This window comes from Perognathus longimembris, chromosome 13, assembly GCF_023159225.1.
Source record: "Perognathus longimembris pacificus isolate PPM17 chromosome 13, ASM2315922v1, whole genome shotgun sequence".
NCBI classification, from domain to species: domain Eukaryota; kingdom Metazoa; phylum Chordata; class Mammalia; order Rodentia; family Heteromyidae; genus Perognathus; species Perognathus longimembris.
Window position 1 is genome coordinate 52,915,005 of NC_063173.1, and position 17,969 is coordinate 52,932,973.

Sequence of the window (17,969 nt, forward strand, 5' to 3'; positions counted from 1 at the left end):
TAGATTTTACAGTCCACTGGATAAATTGGCAGAGTGGCTCCTATATATACTAATATATATATATACTAATATATATATATGCATATATATACAATATACATACTAAGTACATACAACAATATATACTAAATCTGTACAACATATAGGTATATAAATGTATGTGCATGTCCATATACTATATATTTTCTATATGTATGTACACACAGACACACATGTATAGTATATTTCATTTATAGTGAAAGCTATGTGCCACAGTGCATGTAGCCAGCTAGAAAGGATTTGCTCAATCGAAGTGTGAGTTGTATATCTTCCTTTACTGGTTTGAAAAGCTTGGACAAACTGAAAAATCTCCATGGTCTTGGATTTGTTTTTCTTTTTTTTTTCTTTAACCTACAAAGGGTCCAGTAAGGTTACCTTGAAGAGTTATTTTAAGGATTTTCAGAAAGTTACATTAAATGGTACTTTCTGATTTGTAGGATGACTCCTTTCCTCATTCAACATTCTCAAGTGTCTCTACCCTAGCTCTGCTGCATTCATTTCAGTTCCCAGACCTTGTCTCTTCTGTTCGGGGAAATTTGCAGCACCTACTGCTTCTGTCTTGAACTGGCTGTTCCTCTGCCTTCCAGTTATTTCCTTTGTCTCTTCAGAGCTTCATTCGGGTGTCACCTTTCTCTAGTTCTCATCTTTCTCAACTCCAGTAACAAGTGTTTCTATGAACCTCCAGAAAACCTCCCCCTCATCTCAACTGCAAGGTCACTAACTGCATTCTATCAATAATTACACCATGCACTCCTGCGATTATTTGAGGCTATGTGTGTGGATTTGAGTGAGCTAAAAGACATGATTGCCATCTTTGTTTAGCTTCATAGGCAAAGACAACACACAAGTAAAGAATTTAAAGATCCTCTGAGAAATTAATTCCTACACGATGTTCCCTAGAACAGAAATTCTTTATCCTGTCTCAGAAAGGAAATATATATATATATATATATATATTTAAGTGGAAAACACTCAAATTTCATCTCTCAGAGACTTATGAATGCTTGTGAGGTCTTGACGCAAAGCAATCATGTTAATTATGTATGTATATATATAATTAAGATATATGGGAATAATATACACATGCATATACACACATATATGCAAAGGAGATACCCATTTGTACACAGGATCACTGAAATGCTACTGTTTTAATAAACTGCTTTAGAAAGGTGAGTTTTCTAAACTATAGGAAAAATATTTGGAAAAGGGAAGAAAATTTAACTTTTGTCTGGACCTTATTAGATATGAGATGCTTGCCGGTTCTACTATTTATCATCTTCCTCTCCTGCATTTCTAAAAGTGGGCAGTAATACATTAAAACAATTCACTCCTTGCCTACAAGAGAACTCCGTATTGACAAGACTCTTCTTATTGCAAGCATTATGGCAATTAGCGTGCTATTGCTAGTCTCAGAAGGAAACAAAAATCAAATGAAAGGGATACAGTTTCTTAAGATGCTCTCTTACCAGTTTGGAATTTTCTTCATCCCATTAGCCATGAAAGAAACTGTACCAATGGACTGGGAATATGGCCTAATGGCAAGAGTGCTTGCCTCGTATACATCAAGCCTTGGGTTTGATTCCTCAGCACCACATATATAGAAAAGGGCCAGAAGTGGTGCTGTGGCTCAAGTGTCAGAGTGCTAGCCTTGAGCAAAAAAAAAAAAAAAAAAAAGCTAGGGACAGTGCTCAAGCCCTGAGTCCAAGGCCCAGAACTGGTAAAAAAAAAAGAAAAAAAAAAAAGAAACAGTACCGAAGAGCAAGTTCAGGTTTCTGTGGAAATATTCAGAGTTCTTGCCATGATGGAAGGAACTCTGTCAGGGAGACCCTACCTGTCTTCCTAATAGGGCAAAGAAGAATGAAGGTCCATCAGCTTTGTGTTGTGTAGCATCGCCCAGGGTGAACAAATAGATAGCATATGATGTCTTCACAATATCAGAACACAGCAGGCAAGTGTCCTTTGTGTAGTGACACTCAGGAGAGATACTTCTTAACATTAGTGACTGAAGCACTGCAAGAAGGACATCCATAGGAATAACATTAAAATGGAACGATCCAAATTTAAGTCATGACAGAGAAAGCCCTGAATTCTCCCCAGTATTCAAAAACCAATTCTGCTACATTTACCCAGAGTCCAGTCTTGCTTGGTCTAGCCAGTTTATTTAGTATCCTTTGAACAAATATCTTTAAAATTAATAGGTCCCTAAAGAGGCAGAATTTTTCCCAGTGGATCTCATTTAACAAAACCCAAGTAGAGAAAATATTTGAATAAAACAATCATCAGCTACGACAAGGGGATAAAAGACAACCTTTCTGTTGGGTCACTATAGAAAGTTCTTGCCTGGAGATTCCAGGAAAGTAGCCTCACAATTTTCCTACACTCAGTAGAGACTCATTGCTATAATGTTCCAGAAAAGATTCTTAATGAGAATTACTGTCAGGAAATTGCACACTGAAGAGAAAGTCAAACATGTGGCCAGACAGTAGTTTGCTACTGGTTTGGAAAGATCAAATGACCAGAACATTAATTTACATAGAGGGCTTCTTTGCAAACATTAAAGTGTTCAGTAAGTATCACTGCTGCCTTTGTTCACCCATTAACCAACCAATTGGGTGCCCCTGCTTACTCTTTCCCAAAACAGTCTTACATACAAGATGAAGGCTACAGAAAATAAAAACAGTGACAAAGGAGAAAAAATTAAAAGAAAAACCAAGAAATAAAGCAAAATAAAAAAGCCTCTTGTTTCTATTTCTTGGAGTTCATTTGCATAGACATTTTATATGATCATATGCACATAGCTAATAGTCTTTGCCATCCTCTTCTAAAAATATCCTCCTTTGGTCTCACTGTGAAAATGTTTATAGTCCTGTTTATTTTATCATATCCAAGTGTAATTTTTTTGTCTTTCACCATCCATTCAGTTTACTTATACATAAGGGAAACTATGCAACCCATGTTTCTTTTGGGTTTGGCTTACTTGGCTTAATATAATTTTTCCCAAGTCTTTCCATTTCCTTATAAATGGGCCAATATCATTATTTCTTATGGAAATGTTGAATTCCATTGTGTATATATACCATATTTTCTTGATCAATTTGCTCACTTACGGGCATCTGGATTGATTTTTATAGCTTGGCTATAAAACAATACTGCAATGAACATGTTTGTGCTGGTAGGATTAGTGTGGCCTGGTTCGTGTTCCATAGCCTAAAAGCCTAGCAGTGGAATATCTGGGTCATAAGGAAACTCTATGTTTAGTCTTTTGAGTTACCTCTATACTGTTTTCTAGAGTGGTTGAATAAGTTTACATTCCTACCAACAGTGTACTAGAGTTTTCTTTTGGCCACATCCCTGCCGGCATCTGTTACTACTATTTTTCTTGATAATGGCCATTCATACCAGGGTAAGGTGGAATCTCAGTGTTCTGATTTGCATTTCTCTTTTGGTTAGAGATGTTCAGCATATTTTAACATGTCTGTTGGGCATTCTTTTTCCTCTGAGAAATCTCTCTTTAAGTCTTTAGCCCATTTATTAATTGGGTTGCTGTTTCTTTGAGGATTGGTTTTTGAGAGGCTTAATTTTTTGAGAGGCTTAATTTTTTGAGCTCTGAGTATATTTTAGATATGAGGCCCTGGTCTGATGTATAGCTAGTAAAAATCCTCTCCCAATCTGTGGGCTTTCTCTTAATCTTGCTATCTATGTCCTTTCCCATAGAGAAACACTTCAGTTTGATGCAATCCCATTTTTCCAGTCTTTGTTTGATTTGTTTTAATTTTACTCAGAAAGTTTCAACCAAAGGCCAGGAGCCCCAGTATTTCCCCTATCCCTTCCTATAATATTTTCATGATGTCTAGTCTTACATTCAGGTATATGATTCATTTGGAATTGATTCCAGTGAGGGATATATAAGGATCCAGTTTCAGCTTTCTGCAGGTGTTTAGCCAATTCTGCCAGCACCATAAGTTGAAGAGGCTGTCTTTCTTTCATTCTGTGTTTTTGGTTCCTTTACCAAATATTAGGTGGGTTCATTTCTGGGTCTTCTCTTCTATCCCATTGTTCCTGAGGCCTACTTTTCTCCTAGTACCAATCTGAATTAGTACGGCATTGTAATAGAGTTTGAAGTTTGGTATTGATAGTCCTCCAACACTCTTACTTAGCAGGAGTTGAGGTCTTTTATTAGTCAATAAGAATTTTTGGATTGCTTCCTCTATACCGGTGGGTACTGCATTTTAAGCTAAGTTAATTCCTATGTATTTTATTTTATTTTTGAATCTATTACAAATGGACTTGCTTCCCTGAATTGAGTCTCACTCTTCTCATTGTTGGCATATGGAAAAACAATTGATTTTTGGGTTAATTTTATATGCTGCTACTTTGCCAAAATTTCATATCAGTTCAAATAACTTGGGAAATGAATCTATAGGGTTTTTAAATGCAGGATTATGTCATCTGCAAAGAGGGCTAGTTTTAATTCTTCTTTTCCTATTTGGATTCCCCATTATCTTTTCTCTTTCTTGGAATTTCAGCACTATATTGAAGAGGAGTAGAGAGAATGGACATCCTGTCTTGTTCCTTATTTTCAAGGGAATGATTCTAACTTTCATTATTAAGCATAATGCTTGGTGTAGGTTTGTCATATCTAGCTTTTGTTATACTGAGGAATTTTCTGTGCACTCCTTGCTTCTCTATAGCTTTTATCATAAAGGGGTGTTGAATCTTGTCAAATGGTGTTTCTGCATCTTTGAGATGCTCATGTGGTTTTGTCCTTGCTTCTGTTGTTGTGTTGCATTACTTTAATAGACTTGGTTGTATTGAACCAGCTTTGCAAGCCTGGAATGAATCCTGTTTGATCATAGTGTATGATTTTCTTTGTTGGTTGTTGAATTCAGTTGGCCAGAATTTCACTGAGAAGTTTTGCATCAACGTTCATCAAAGAAATGTGTCTATAGTTCTCTTTCTTTCATGAGTCCTTGTCTGGTTTTGGGATGAGGGTTATGCTAGCCTCATAGAATGTGTTTGGTAGTGATCTTTTTGGTTGGGTCTCATTGATGAATTTGAGGGGTGAGATCTCCTTTGGAGACCTGATAGAATAGGCTGTGATACCATCAGGCCCCAAGCTTTCCTTGGATGGTAGGTCTTTTATTGCCATTTCTATTTCCTTGCTGTTATGGGTCTATTTAGTTAGATTAAATCATCTTGGTTTAATTTGGCTATATCAACATTCTCTAGCAATTCTTCCAGATTCTCCAATTTGTTGATAAAAAGGTTTACAAAATATTCCCTTATTATGGAGATCACTTCTTTATTTCAGCCCAATGAGGTTCTCTAGGGTTTGTGTCTTCATCCATGTTTATCTCCTGATACTGACTCTACTCTATTTTATCATCAGAGAAACTCTTCAATTTCTATAATAAAATGTAGGATTTTTTAATTTTAAGTTTTTAATATCAAACTGAATTACAGAGAGGTTACAGTTTCATAGATTAGGCATTGGATACATTTCTTGTACTGTTCATTACCTCGTCCCTCATTCCCCCTCCTCCCTCCCCCCTTTCCCTTTCACTCCCCCATGAGTTGTTCAGTTCATTTACACCAAATGGTTTTGCAAGTATTGCTTTCGTAGTCATTTGTCTTTTTTTTTACCCTATGTCTCTCGATTTTGGTATTCCCTTTCAATTTCCTAGTTCTAATACCAGTATACAAGGTTTCCAATGTACTCAGATAAGATACAGAGATAGTGTAGGTACAACCACAGGAAGAGGATACAAGAGGATCATCAATAATAGAAGCTACAGTTACACATGGCACGTTGAAAGTTACAACTGTGATATAACAATTGTTTCCATAACATGGAATTCATTTCATTTAGCATCATCTTATGTGTTCATAATTGTATAGCTATTGGGCTCTTGTGATCCTCTGCTGTGACTTGCCTAAACCTGTGCTAATTATTCCCTATAAGGGAGACCATAGAGTCCGTGTTTCTTTGGGTCTGGTTCACTTCACTTAGTATAACTTTTTCCAAGTCCTTCCATTTCCTTACACATGGGACAATGTCATTCTTTCTGATAGAGGCATAAAATTCCATTGTGTATATGTAGCACATATTCCTGATCCATTCGTCTACTGAGGGGCGTCTGGGTTGGTTCCAGATTCTCCCTATGACAAATTGTGCTGCGAAGAACATTGTTGTGCTGGTAGTTTTAGTGTGATTTTATTTGTTGTCTTTTGGATAGATACCCAAAAGTGAGGCTGCTGGGTCATAGTGGAATTCTATGTTTAGCCTTCTGAGGAATCTCCATACCGCTTTCCAGAGTGGCTGAACCAGTTTACATTCCCACCAACAATGAAGTAGGGTTCCCTTTTGGCCACATCCCCTCCAACATTTATTATTGTTAGTTTTCTTGATATATGACATTCTTACTGGGGTGAGATGGAATCTCAGTGTTGTTTTGATTTGCATTTTGTTTATGGCCAGTGATGTAAAACACTTTTTCGTATGTCTCTTGGTCATTCTCATTTCCTCATCAGAGAAGTCTCTTTTTAAGTCTTTAGCCCACTTGATGAGGGGGCTATTGGTTCTCTGCGGTTTTGTTTTGGAGGAAGGTAATTTTTTTAGTTCTGCATATATTTTAGATATGAGGCCTTTGTCTGTTGAATGGCTGGTAAAGATCTTCTCCCAATCTATGGGCTTTCTGTTTATCTTGTGAGCTATGTCCTTTGCCCTGCGGAAACTCTGCAGTTTGATGCAGTCCCATTTGTCCAACCTTTCTTTGATTTGTAGCCTTTCTGGGTCTTTGTTAAGGAAGTTCCGTCCTGTGCCAAGGAGCCCAAGTGTTTCTCCTACTCCTTCCTTTAGTGTTTTTAGGGTATGTTTTAATTTCAAGGTCTTTGATCCATTTGGAATTGATTTTGGTGCAGGGTGATATACAAGGATCTAGTTTTAGTTTGCTGCATGTGTTGAACCAGTTTTGCCAGCACCATTTGTTAAAGAGGCTATCTTTCTTCCAGGCTATTTTTTTAGCTCCTTTATCAAAGATTAAGTAGGCGTAGTTCTGTGGGTTCATTTCTGGGTCTTCAATTCTGTTCCATTGGTCTTCAGGCCTGTTCTGGTGCCAATACCAAGCTGTTTTTATTACTATAGCTTTATAATACAGATTGAAGTTGGGTATTGTAATTCCTCCAGCACTGTTTTTTTTTTTTTTTTTTTTTTTTTTTGCTATTCTAGGTCTTTTATTGTTCCATATGAATTTCTGGATTGCTTCCTCTATTTCATTAAAAAATGGTGTTGGGATATTAATGGGTATTGCACTGAATTTGTAGATAGCCTTTGGCAATATTGCCATTTTAATTATATTAATCTTCCCAATCCAGGAACATGGGAGGTTTTTCCATTTCCTTAGTTCTGCCTTAATTTCATTTTTCATGATTTTAAAGTTCTCATCATAGAGGTCTTTCACTTCATTGGCTAAGGTTATTCCTGGCTATTTTATGTTTTTTGAGGCCATTGCAAAAGGAGGTGCTTCCCTGATTTCAGCCTCGTTCTCTGGGTCATTAGCATAGAGAAAGGCAGTTGATTTTTGAGGGTTTATTTTATATCCTGCAACTTTGCCAAAGTTTTGGATCAGCTCTAGTTGCTTGGGGGTAGAGTCTATGGGGTTCTTTAGGTATAGGATCATGTCATCTGCAAAGAGAGAAAGTTTAACTTCATCTTTTTCTATTTGGATCCCCTTTATATTTTCTTCTTGCCTAATTGCTCTGGCTAGGAATTCTAAAACTATGTTGAAGAGAAGGGGCGAGAGTGGGCATCCCTGTCTTGTTCCTGATTTTAAAGGGAATGGTTTTAGTTTTTCACCATTTAGAGTTATGCTTGCTGTTGGTTTGTTATAAACTGCCTTGATTATATTCAAGAATGTTCTCTGGAATCCCAGTTTTTCCAGGGCTTTTAGCATAAATGGGTGCTGGATTTTATCAAACGCTTTCTCCGCATTGAGTGATATAACCATGTGGTTCTTTACCTTGCTCCAGTTGATGTGGTGGATTACATTAGTTGACTAGCATATATTGAACCAACTTTGCATCCCTGGGATGAATCCAGTTTGATTGTGGTGTATGATTTTTTTGATGACCTGTTGAAGTCGATTGGCCAGAATTTTGTTGAGAATTTTTGCGTCTATGTTTATCAGGGAAATCGGTCTATAGTCCTCTTTCCTTGATGAGTCCCTGCCTGGTTTTGGGATGAGGGTTATACTGGATTCATAGAATGTGTCTGGCAGTGAATGTTCTCTTTCAATTTCATTGAAGAGTTTGAGAAATATTGGTGTGAGTTCTGTTTTGAAGGCCTTGTAGAATTCTGCTGTGAATCCGTCTGGACCTGGGCTTTTCTTGGAAGGGAGATCACTTATTGCCGTTTCTATTTCAATACTGGATATGGGTCTGTTTAGAAGGTTTAAATCTTCATGGTTGAGTTTGTGGATATGAATTTTTTCTAGGAAATCATCCATTTCTTCCAAGTTCTCAAATTTGTTGGCATAAAGGTTTGCAAAATAGTCCCTTATTATGTTCTGAATTTTTGTTGTTTCTGTGGTGATGTTACCTGTTTCATCTCTGATCTTGTTTATTTGAGTATGCTGCCTTTGTTTTTTGGTCAGGTTTGCTAGGGGTCTGTCTATCTTGTTGATCTTTTCAAAGAACCAACTCTTTGTTTTGTTGATTCTTTCAATGGTTTTTTGTCTCTAATTGATTTAATTCTGATTTGATTTTAATTATTTTATTCTGTCTATTGACTTGGGGCTTGGCTTGTTGTTCTCTTTCAAGGAAATTAAGGTGCTTCCTTAAATTATTGAGTTGCTGTTTCTCCAGTTTGTTGAATGCACTCAGAGATATAAATTTTCCTCTGAGGACTGCCTTTGCTGTGCCCCACAGGAGCTTGTACTTTGTGTTCTCATCTTGGTTGAATTCCATAAGCATTTCAATTCCGTTTTAATTTCTTCAATGACTCACTGATGGTTCAGCAGTGTGTTGTTTAGTCTCCATGAATTGTAGGATTTTCTGTGGTGGCTGTTTGAGTTAAGCTCTAATTTTATTCCATTGTGGTCTGATAGTGTGGGGCACTGGCTGCTGCCTTAGGAGGCGGTCCTAATAGGCCTGCTTCTTCTCCAGCCCTGGGTCCGCGTGACTGTTAGCTCTGCCTGCAACTTCTGGGTCCGGAACTGGAAAGGCCGGCTGTAACCAGCCCTGCCTCCCGCCTCAGACCACTTGTGTGCCAAGATGGCTGCAGGGGAGGAACCCAGAGACGGTCCTGGGGGACGTGATGACTGCCCATAGAGGAAGTCCCGTGAGGACACCTTTGATGGACAGCCTGATCGCTAGCCACTCCAAATCCCTCCCCTTTCTGCTCATCATCACTGCTATATAAACCCCACCCATGAGATTAAACGTTGGATGTTAGCATGACTTCACCCCGAGTCGCCTGTGTATCTTGAGTCCTTCCTTTAAGGGGACTGGGTGGGTGTCTAGTGGCTCACATATTCCTTTTTGGCTTTGCCCCGAGGGGCACGCCCTCACGTCTCTCCTGTGGGTAAGGAGAAGTGGGCTGGGCCAAGAGCCCCGACATGAGAGAATGCAGGGAATGGTTTTGGTACTTCTGAATTTGTACAGATTTTCTTTGTGCCCTAAGATGTGATCTATTTTGGAGAATGTTCCATGTGCCGCTGAGAAGAATGTGTATTCTGTTGTTGCTGGGTGGAATATTCTGTTGATGTCAATTAAGTCTAGTTGGTCTATGCAATTGTTTAGTTCTGTGGTTTCTTTGTTGATCTGTCCAGAGGTGATAGTGGAGTGTTAAAGTTCCCAAATATCAATGTGTTTGGGTCTATGAGTGTTTTTAGAGTCAGTAGTGTTTGTTTGATGAAGTTGGGAGCTCCTGTATTTGGTGTGTAGATATTTAGGATGGTTATACCTTCCTGTAGGAGAGATCCCTTTACTAGTATGTAGTAACCTTTGTCTCTTCTTACCTTTTTTAATTTGAAGTCAATTTTGTCTGATACTAGGATTGCAACTCCGGCCTGCTTATGGGGGCCATTTGCTTGATAGATTTGATTCCGGCCTTTCACTTTTAGAAGATGTTTACTTTTGCTGGATAGATGTGTCTCTTGGAGGCAGCAGAAAGATGGATCTTGATTTTTGATCCAACTTATGAGTCTATGTCATTTGATTGGAGAATTAAGTCCATTAATGTTGAGAGTTAGGATTGAGAGCTGATCATTTGTTCCTTTCATTATCCCTATCTTGTTAAAAGCTGTGTCTTCCCATTTCTTGATCTGATATTCTGGTTTACTATTTAGGGTTCATTTCTCTGTCTGCATTGGGATCTTGATTATTTTCCCTGTATAGTATATCTTTGAGGATTTTCTATAAAGCTGGTTTGGTGGAGATATATTGTTTCAGTTTTTCCTTACTGTGGAAGACTTATTTGACCTTTGGCTATGAATGAGAGTTTAGCTCGGTACAGTATTCTTGGTTGGTAGTTATTTTTAGTTAGGGTTTGGCATACCTCATTCCAGGCTCTCCTTGCTTTCATGGTCTCTGCTGAGGAGTCTGGTGTAATTCTGATTGCTTTTCCTTTATATGTGATTGTTTTCTTCTCCCTAGCAGATTTAAGGATTCTTTCCTTGGACTTATTGATTCTATTTTGATCACAATGTGTCGGTGGGATGTCCTGTTCTGGTTGGTTTGGGGTTCTAAATGCTTCTTGTATCTCTATAGGCCTTTCTGGATATTTGGGAAGTTCTCAGCTAATATTCTGTTAAATAGGTTGCCTATTCCATTAACTTCTTTCTACAGTATTTCCTCAATACCTATTAGCCTTAAATTGGGCTTCCTGATTGTGTCTTGGAGCTCCTGGAGTGATCTGTTTTGTCGATTTGATTGGTTTTGAATTGATTTTTGATCTTTTCCCATAGATTCTAGGGAATCTTCAGCTCCTGAGATTCGATCCTCTGCTTCAGCTAGTCGGGACTGTAGGCTAGCTACTTGATTTCGAATGTCTTTTCCTTCTGACTGGTCTTTCCTAATGATTTCCATGTCATCTCTTAGTTCTTGCATGGACTTCTTTACTTCATTAATTTGGTTTTGAGTGCTGTCTCTCAAATCTTTTACCTGGGTAGCTATCTTTTCATTTGACTCTTGAATTTCATTTATCTTTCTATTTGTCGAGGCCAGGAACTCATCTATTACTTTATGGAAGGATTGCTGTATTGATTCAAAATTTTCATTTAACATGTTTATCAGTAGACTTTGTAGAGCATTTTGAGGGTTCTCTTCTATGTCTTTGATTGACTGCTCTGCTTCCTGCTTGTTTTGAGTGGGAGATAAGACTCCCTTTTTTGCCATCTTTCTTGTGTTTCTTTTGCCCATTTGGATTGGGAATGCCAATCTACAAGTACCCGTGAGCACCGTTTAAGACCCAAAGCAGACCTTACCAAGCACTGTTGTGTAAATCTTAGAAGTTCACAATTATATACAGATACCTTTGTACCTGTTTATAAAATTAGATTTGGTGTTCCTAAAGAATATAATTTCAATATAACAACCAATCCTGAGCCCTGTATTCAGTAGTTACTTACTTACTGTTACAAACCTATGAGCAATTCTTGTTCTTATATTAAGTTCTTTTTGGACTGGCTTTCTCTATGAACCCCTTTGATTCATTCGGATTAAGCAGGGATACCCTCTATCCAATAACCAGGAGTCAATGGAATCTGGCAGTCCTGGCAGTAAGTCAGGAGGGTAAGTTAGAGGTAGTAAAGAGAATAGAGTAAAATGTATGGGGAGGGGAGGTGATTTTGGTTTAGTTTCAGTAACATGGAAATGTGGAGAAGAGTAGAATCAGTAGAAAGAACAAGGTTAAAATGATAGACAATGGATGGTCAGCAGTAAAGAGTGGAGGTGTTATTCATAGGAAAGTATTTTTTAAGGAAAGTGATTGCAAAGAGAGAAGTAAAGAAAAAATACTGGGAGATAGATGCACAAAACAGAGAAAAATTATTAAAAAAATAAAAAGGAAAAAAACCCAGAAAAATAAACAACAACAACAACAAAAAACTTCTTAGAACAAACAGGTAAAAATGGAAAACAAAAAAAACCAACGATGTTTCAGAAATGAAAATATAAATAAATAAAAATAAGAAAAAAGGCTTAAAAAATGTTTGAGGAATAAAAAGGAGTCTTCCTTGTTTGGGTGGTCTTTCTACAGTCTCTAGTTTCCTTGTGATGGTCTGCAGTCTATTTTGCCACTTGGCTGGTTTGACTTGCTTTTAGCTCGCAGGGGTTGGATCTTCTCTGACCCCCTTCCTCTATTAGTGAAATCCTGGGTCTCTGTGGTTTCCACAGCTTGCAGGTATGACTTTGGCATCTACTGTAGATGGGGGACGTGAACAGTCTCAGGAACCATAGCTCCTCCTGTCTGCTGTGGGGCTGCTTCCTTTAATGCCTGGCTTTGAATAGGCTGTGGACTCAGCAGGGCAGGGCGCCTCTAGCCTGCTTTACCCGGCTGAGAGTTGCTTGCCTGGGGGAGGTTCCACCCTCCTGGGCGGGGCGGCCTCCTGGGCAGAGCTGGGTATGGAATTCAGCTCCGTTTCTGGCTGGCAATTGGGCTTCCTCTGTGACGGGACCGTTTATCTGTATTGGGAACTGTTTGTTCTCCCATCTGGCTGTTCTGTACTGCTGGTCCCTGCTCGCCGCTTTCGCTTTTAATTTAGGAATTCTGATGGGCAGGGCGGGGCACCTCCCCTCGCCTGGGCAGGAGTCGTTCTCCTGGATGGAGCTGGCTCTCACTGGTCAGTCCCTCTTGCCCTTCTCAAAGATGGCCGCTTTGTCCTTGCTTTCCCCAGGCGGACTTTAGTTCCAGTCTGGTCTGACCCTATGCCAGTGTGAAAGATGGTGCTTTGCTCTGGCGGTTGGGGAACGGCTACCTCCCAAAAGCTGCTCTATGGGCATGAGTGAGAATGTTGTTCGTGGGGTACTCACACTTTCTCTGTGATTTCAGCCAGTCCGTGCTCAGCCTGGGATTCGCGTGTGTCTGCCGCCGTCTGGAGGATTTCTCCCCGGTCCCGGTTGAGTGCTTTAGCTGCACGGAGTGCGGGGTGCTGTGCCGGCGCTGGCGCTGGCACTGGCGTGGTGGTGAGTCGCCGCCTGGAGCTCAAATCTGTGTTTTCAGACCTGCAAGGTTGATTTTTCCTTCCTGGCCAGAATCCCTGTACTATTAGAACTTACTTGGGCTGTCTTTCTAGGAGTAAAAGTTTTTCTGGGGTGGGAAAACAGTGATGTTGGAGGGAGCTCAGCTAGGGTTCTGCTGCTCCTCCACCGTATTCCTGGATGTCTCTAATGAAAATGTAGGAGTTTTAATCTTGATTGAAAATGTGTTTATATGCATTTATGGTTTACTAGATATATTAGACAAATATTTCTGGCACATAATAAGGAATAATAATTAGAAAAACATTTAAATTTACAAACATATATATTGTATATGTACAAAATATATTTTTGGTGCACAGCAAACACTTATTCATGTGAAAAATTGCCACAACAAAAGAGCTCTTTTCTGTGGAGCCTCCCGGGTGAGCAGCTGCTTCACTGTGAAGCTGAATATCTCCTTCCCAGCCACTGGCGGTCAGAAAGTTATTGAAGTGGATGATGAACGCAAACTCCGTACTTTCTATGAGAACCTTATGGCCACTGAAGTTGCTGCTGATGCTCTGGGTGAATAATGGAAGGATAATGTGGTCCGAATCAGTGGTGGGAACGACCAACAGGTTTTCCCATGAAGCAAGGTGTCTTGACACATGGCCAAGTTCACCAAGTTGTTACTGAGCAAGGGGCATTCCTGTTACAGACCAAGAACTGGAGAGAGAAAGCGCAAATCTGTTTGGGGTTGCATTGTGAATGCCAATCTGAGTGTTCTCAACTTGGTTATTGTAAAAAAAAAAAAAAGGAGAAAAAGATATTCCTGGACTGACAAATACCACTGTACTCCTGTCTGGGACCCAAAAGGACTAGAACAATCCACAACCTTTTCAATCTTTCTAAAGAAGATGATGTCCACCAATATGTTGTTTGAAAACCATTGAACAAAGAAGGTAAAAAACTCAGGACCAAAGCACCCAAGATTCAGCATCTTGTTACTCCACGTGACCTGCAACACAAACCCTGCCGTATTGTTCTGAAGAAACAACCTACTAAGAAAAACAAGGAGGAGGCTGCAGAATTTGCTAAGCTTTTGGGTAAGAGAATGAAAGAAGCCAAAAAAAATGACAGGAACAGATTGCCAAGAGACTAAGGCTGTCTTCCCTGAGAGCTTCTACTTCTAAGTCTGAGTTGAGTCAAAAATAGAGTCTTTAAGAACAACAAATAAATGACAAGACTTTAAAAAAAAACTGCCAAAAAGTAGTATTGAAGCACAAATTAAACTGAATCATGCTTTAAAACTATAACAATACTTTCACCAATACTTTATCACGTGGAAATTAGGTTGTTAATATTTTCATGTTTACAGATAATACCATAATAAACATTTTTGTCTGGTAACTTTCTGTTTGTCCTGGACTCCAAAGTGCTTTCTGCCCTGCCTTACACCACAAGGAACAGACTTTTGTTTATAGAACCACACATGCTGCTGGCCTTCTTGCGTCTGAGTTGGTTTGGTCCATTGGATCCAAGAGGTAAGATATGAAGTTTATGGAATTTACCTCCCTCCTGTTTTCTCCTTAGCTCCTTTTCTATTTAAGGTTAATATAGTCTTTTAGAAATTATAAAACAAAACCCCAGTACTACTAAACCAATCAAGGAAACAACTGAAGGATTAAGGACTTTGAAGACTGAAGTATTAAATAAGTTATGGCTTACCATATTTAACATAAGAATGTATATTTCTTCAAGTACATTTATATCTTTATGAATTTCCCCTTCTTCAGGCACCTTTCAAAGGTAATTTACTGTCACTGCAGTCCACAAAAGGACTGCTGGTGCTGAGATGTCAATCTTTATTTAGCAATGAAGCAGGGGCCTAACAAAGGATGAATCCTAAGTAGAGCTAAGGAGAATTTCTATTTTGGCAATTGTGTTTAAAAATAAATTTTATTGGGCTGGGGATATAGCCTAGTGGCAAGAGTGCCTGCCTCGGATACACGAGGCCCTAGGTTCGATTCCCCAGCACCACATATACAGAAAACGGCCAGAAGCGGCGCTGTGGCTCAAGTGGCAGAGTGCTAGCCTTGAGCGGGAAGAAGCCAGGGACAGTGCTCAGGCCCTGAGTCCAAGGCCCAGGACTGGCCAAAAAAAAAAAAATAAAAAAAATAAATAAATTTTATTGTTATTCTAAAGGTGATGTATAGTGGTTACACTTACATAAGTTAGGTAATGAGTACATTTCGTTTTGAACAATGTCACCCCTTCCTTCTGACTCTTTTGTCTCCACTCACAGGTTGTATAGTTCATTTTCAACAGTGTCTAGGGAGGAAGTAGCACTGCTGGTTTTGTTCACCCTTTGTCATCCATTTCTGTGTCCCTGTCTGCCTTCCTTACTATTCCAAAGACAGATAAATGAACCAGTGACAAGAAGGAAAGAAAAAATTCAACAAAACTCTCTGTTTCCTGGAGTTTATTTCAATCATGTTCAAGCAATTCTTAAAAAATGGGTGTAGACAGAGAGGAGGAGGACACATGGGATGCCAAGTGTGGGAAATTAAATATTTTAATTGTCTTCATCTCCCAGAAGTCACTGATTTAACCACGGATAGACCTCTCCTTCCCCCTTCCCCAACCGCTGGCCCTGACCCCTCTGCATGCCAGAGCACCGAACCCCTCCTTAGGCAGAGGCTGCTTTACTGAAGACAGCACTCCTCAGCGCAGCTTTGACGTCCTTGTTCCTCAGGGTGTAAATCACGGGGTTGAGTAAGGGCGTGACAAAGGTGTAGACCAGGGCGATTTGGCGGTCCTGGTCCTCCGAGGTGCTGGAGCGCGGCCGCAGGTAGACCAGGCTGCAGCAGCCATACTGCAGCAAGACCACGGTGAGGTGGGAGGAGCAGGTGGAGAAGGCGCGCTGGCGGCCCTGGGCAGAGCGGATGCGCAGGATGGCCGAGGCGATGAACACGTAGGACACACAGATGAGCAGGAAGGGCACGGTGAGCACCAGGATGCCCACCACGTAGAGCACCGCCTGGTGCACGCGCGTGTCGGCACAGGCCAGGCGCAGGACGGGTGGCACGTCGCAGAGGAAGTGGTTGATTTCCCGCAGGCGCCCGCAGAAGGGCAGGGTGAAGATTAAGGCCGTGAGCTGCAGAGAGAGGAAGGCAGCCAGAGACACCGAGCCCACCGCCATCTGCACACACAGTTTGTGGGTCATGATGAGGCTGTAGTGCAGTGGGTGGCAAATGGCCACGAAGCGATCGTAGGCCATGACTGCCAGAAGAAAGCAGTCGGTGCTGCCCAGGGTCACGAAAAAGAACATCTGGGCCCCGCAGCCAGCCAATGGGATGGGCTTCCGGGTCCCAAAGATGTTGGAGAGCATCAAGGGTACCACGTCAGAGGTGTAGCAGATTTCCAGGAAAGACAGGCTGGACAAGAAGAAGTACATGGGTGTGTGGAGGGTGCTGTGTGTGCTCACCACGAAGATGATGGCGCTGTTGCCGCCAAGGATCATCAAGTAGAGGAGGAGGAAGAGGAGGAAGAGGAGAGCCTGGAGTTCAGGGACAGTGGTGAAGACCCGGAAAACAAATTCAGTGGGACCAGATTGGTTGAGCACAGGATTAAAAGCCAACATGTCTTCTGCAAGAAACAAGTGGTACATGGTCAACTGTCACTGAGTGAAGGGCTCCCTATTCCCTATAGAAATAAAAGCTTGCAACTGTGCCATATTCAGTCACAATGCTTGGTGTGAGTCACACGAAGAGATCTAGCATGGTTTTCCTGGCCATTTTCATAAATGGATGACTCCTACTCCCTAGAAGAATTCTTCAGAACGAAAACATGTAGATGTTCCTAATTAAATATACTTTTTCAATTCTTCTGTGTTTTTCTCTGTGTGTGTTTGTACTGGTACTTGAACTGAGAGCACTCTCCCACCACATCTTCAGTTCCATCTTTGTACTGGTGAGTTGGAAGACAGAATCTTACTGGACTTTCCTTCCCCAGGCTGGCTTTGAACCACTATCCTCAGATCTCAGCCTACTGAGTGGCGAGGATTACAAGCAGTTCTAGTAGTTTAAGCTAATTGACAAGAGCTGATATTTTACTTTAAAAAGCCTTCAAAGACTTAGTGGTTGGTATTTTTATAACTAAATAAATACATTCTTTACATTTTTTTGGAAAATTCTTATTGAAACATACAGCAAGGGTCTCACAAAATCTAAGTATACAGTTTGATTTATTTTCCCCTAAGTAAATACAGCAAATTGAAGTGTACATATACCAATAAAATAGGCATGTATCAAGAAATAAGTAAATACATCAATATAAGGAGAAATAAAACAATTCCAATAACCTCCAGACCTCCTCCTGCCTTCTCATTGTTTTCATGCATTTACAGCTAAGCACTCTTTTCTGACCTTTATCATTGCAGAATAGTGTTTCAATTTCTAGAAGTAATGATAAAGAATGTACTTTCTCATGCATGTCTGTAAAAGCTATCCTTGCTTCTTGGCTTAGAGATACTCTATTCTTTCCATCACTGTACCCCAAGTCATGGTTGAACTGTAAGTTGGTGATGAAGGTTTCACTTTACATCCTGCTGCTCATCTCTATATAAAACTAGGTAGGCATTTTCATTGCAATCCTTTCTGATACGTGCTCTTTTTCTTTCTCTAAATTTCCAGCTAAGATCCTGAATTTTTTGATTTGGACAGGTTTTCATGAAAGGGAACCAAAGA

The 17,969-nt window shown here is 40.1% G+C and overlaps 1 protein-coding gene and 1 pseudogene across 1 annotated transcript; one reads left to right on the top strand and one right to left on the bottom strand.

Annotated features, from left to right (window-relative positions):
* Positions 1-9,355: 9,355 nt before the first annotated feature.
* On the top strand, positions 9,356-14,480 carry LOC125362584 (annotated as a pseudogene).
* Positions 14,481-15,910: 1,430 nt separating this feature from the next.
* Positions 15,911-16,864, bottom strand: LOC125362585 (olfactory receptor 10Q1-like). Its single transcript, XM_048361405.1, has one exon. It carries the CDS (start codon positions 16,862-16,864, stop codon positions 15,911-15,913), a length of 954 nt encoding a protein of 317 aa, XP_048217362.1.
* Positions 16,865-17,969: the final 1,105 nt, after the last annotated feature.

Excerpts from the sequence above, each read along its gene's own strand:
- LOC125362585 (XM_048361405.1), bottom strand. The coding sequence starts at position 16,864 with ATGTTGGCTTTTAATCCTGTGCTCAACCAATCTGGTCCCACTGAATTT.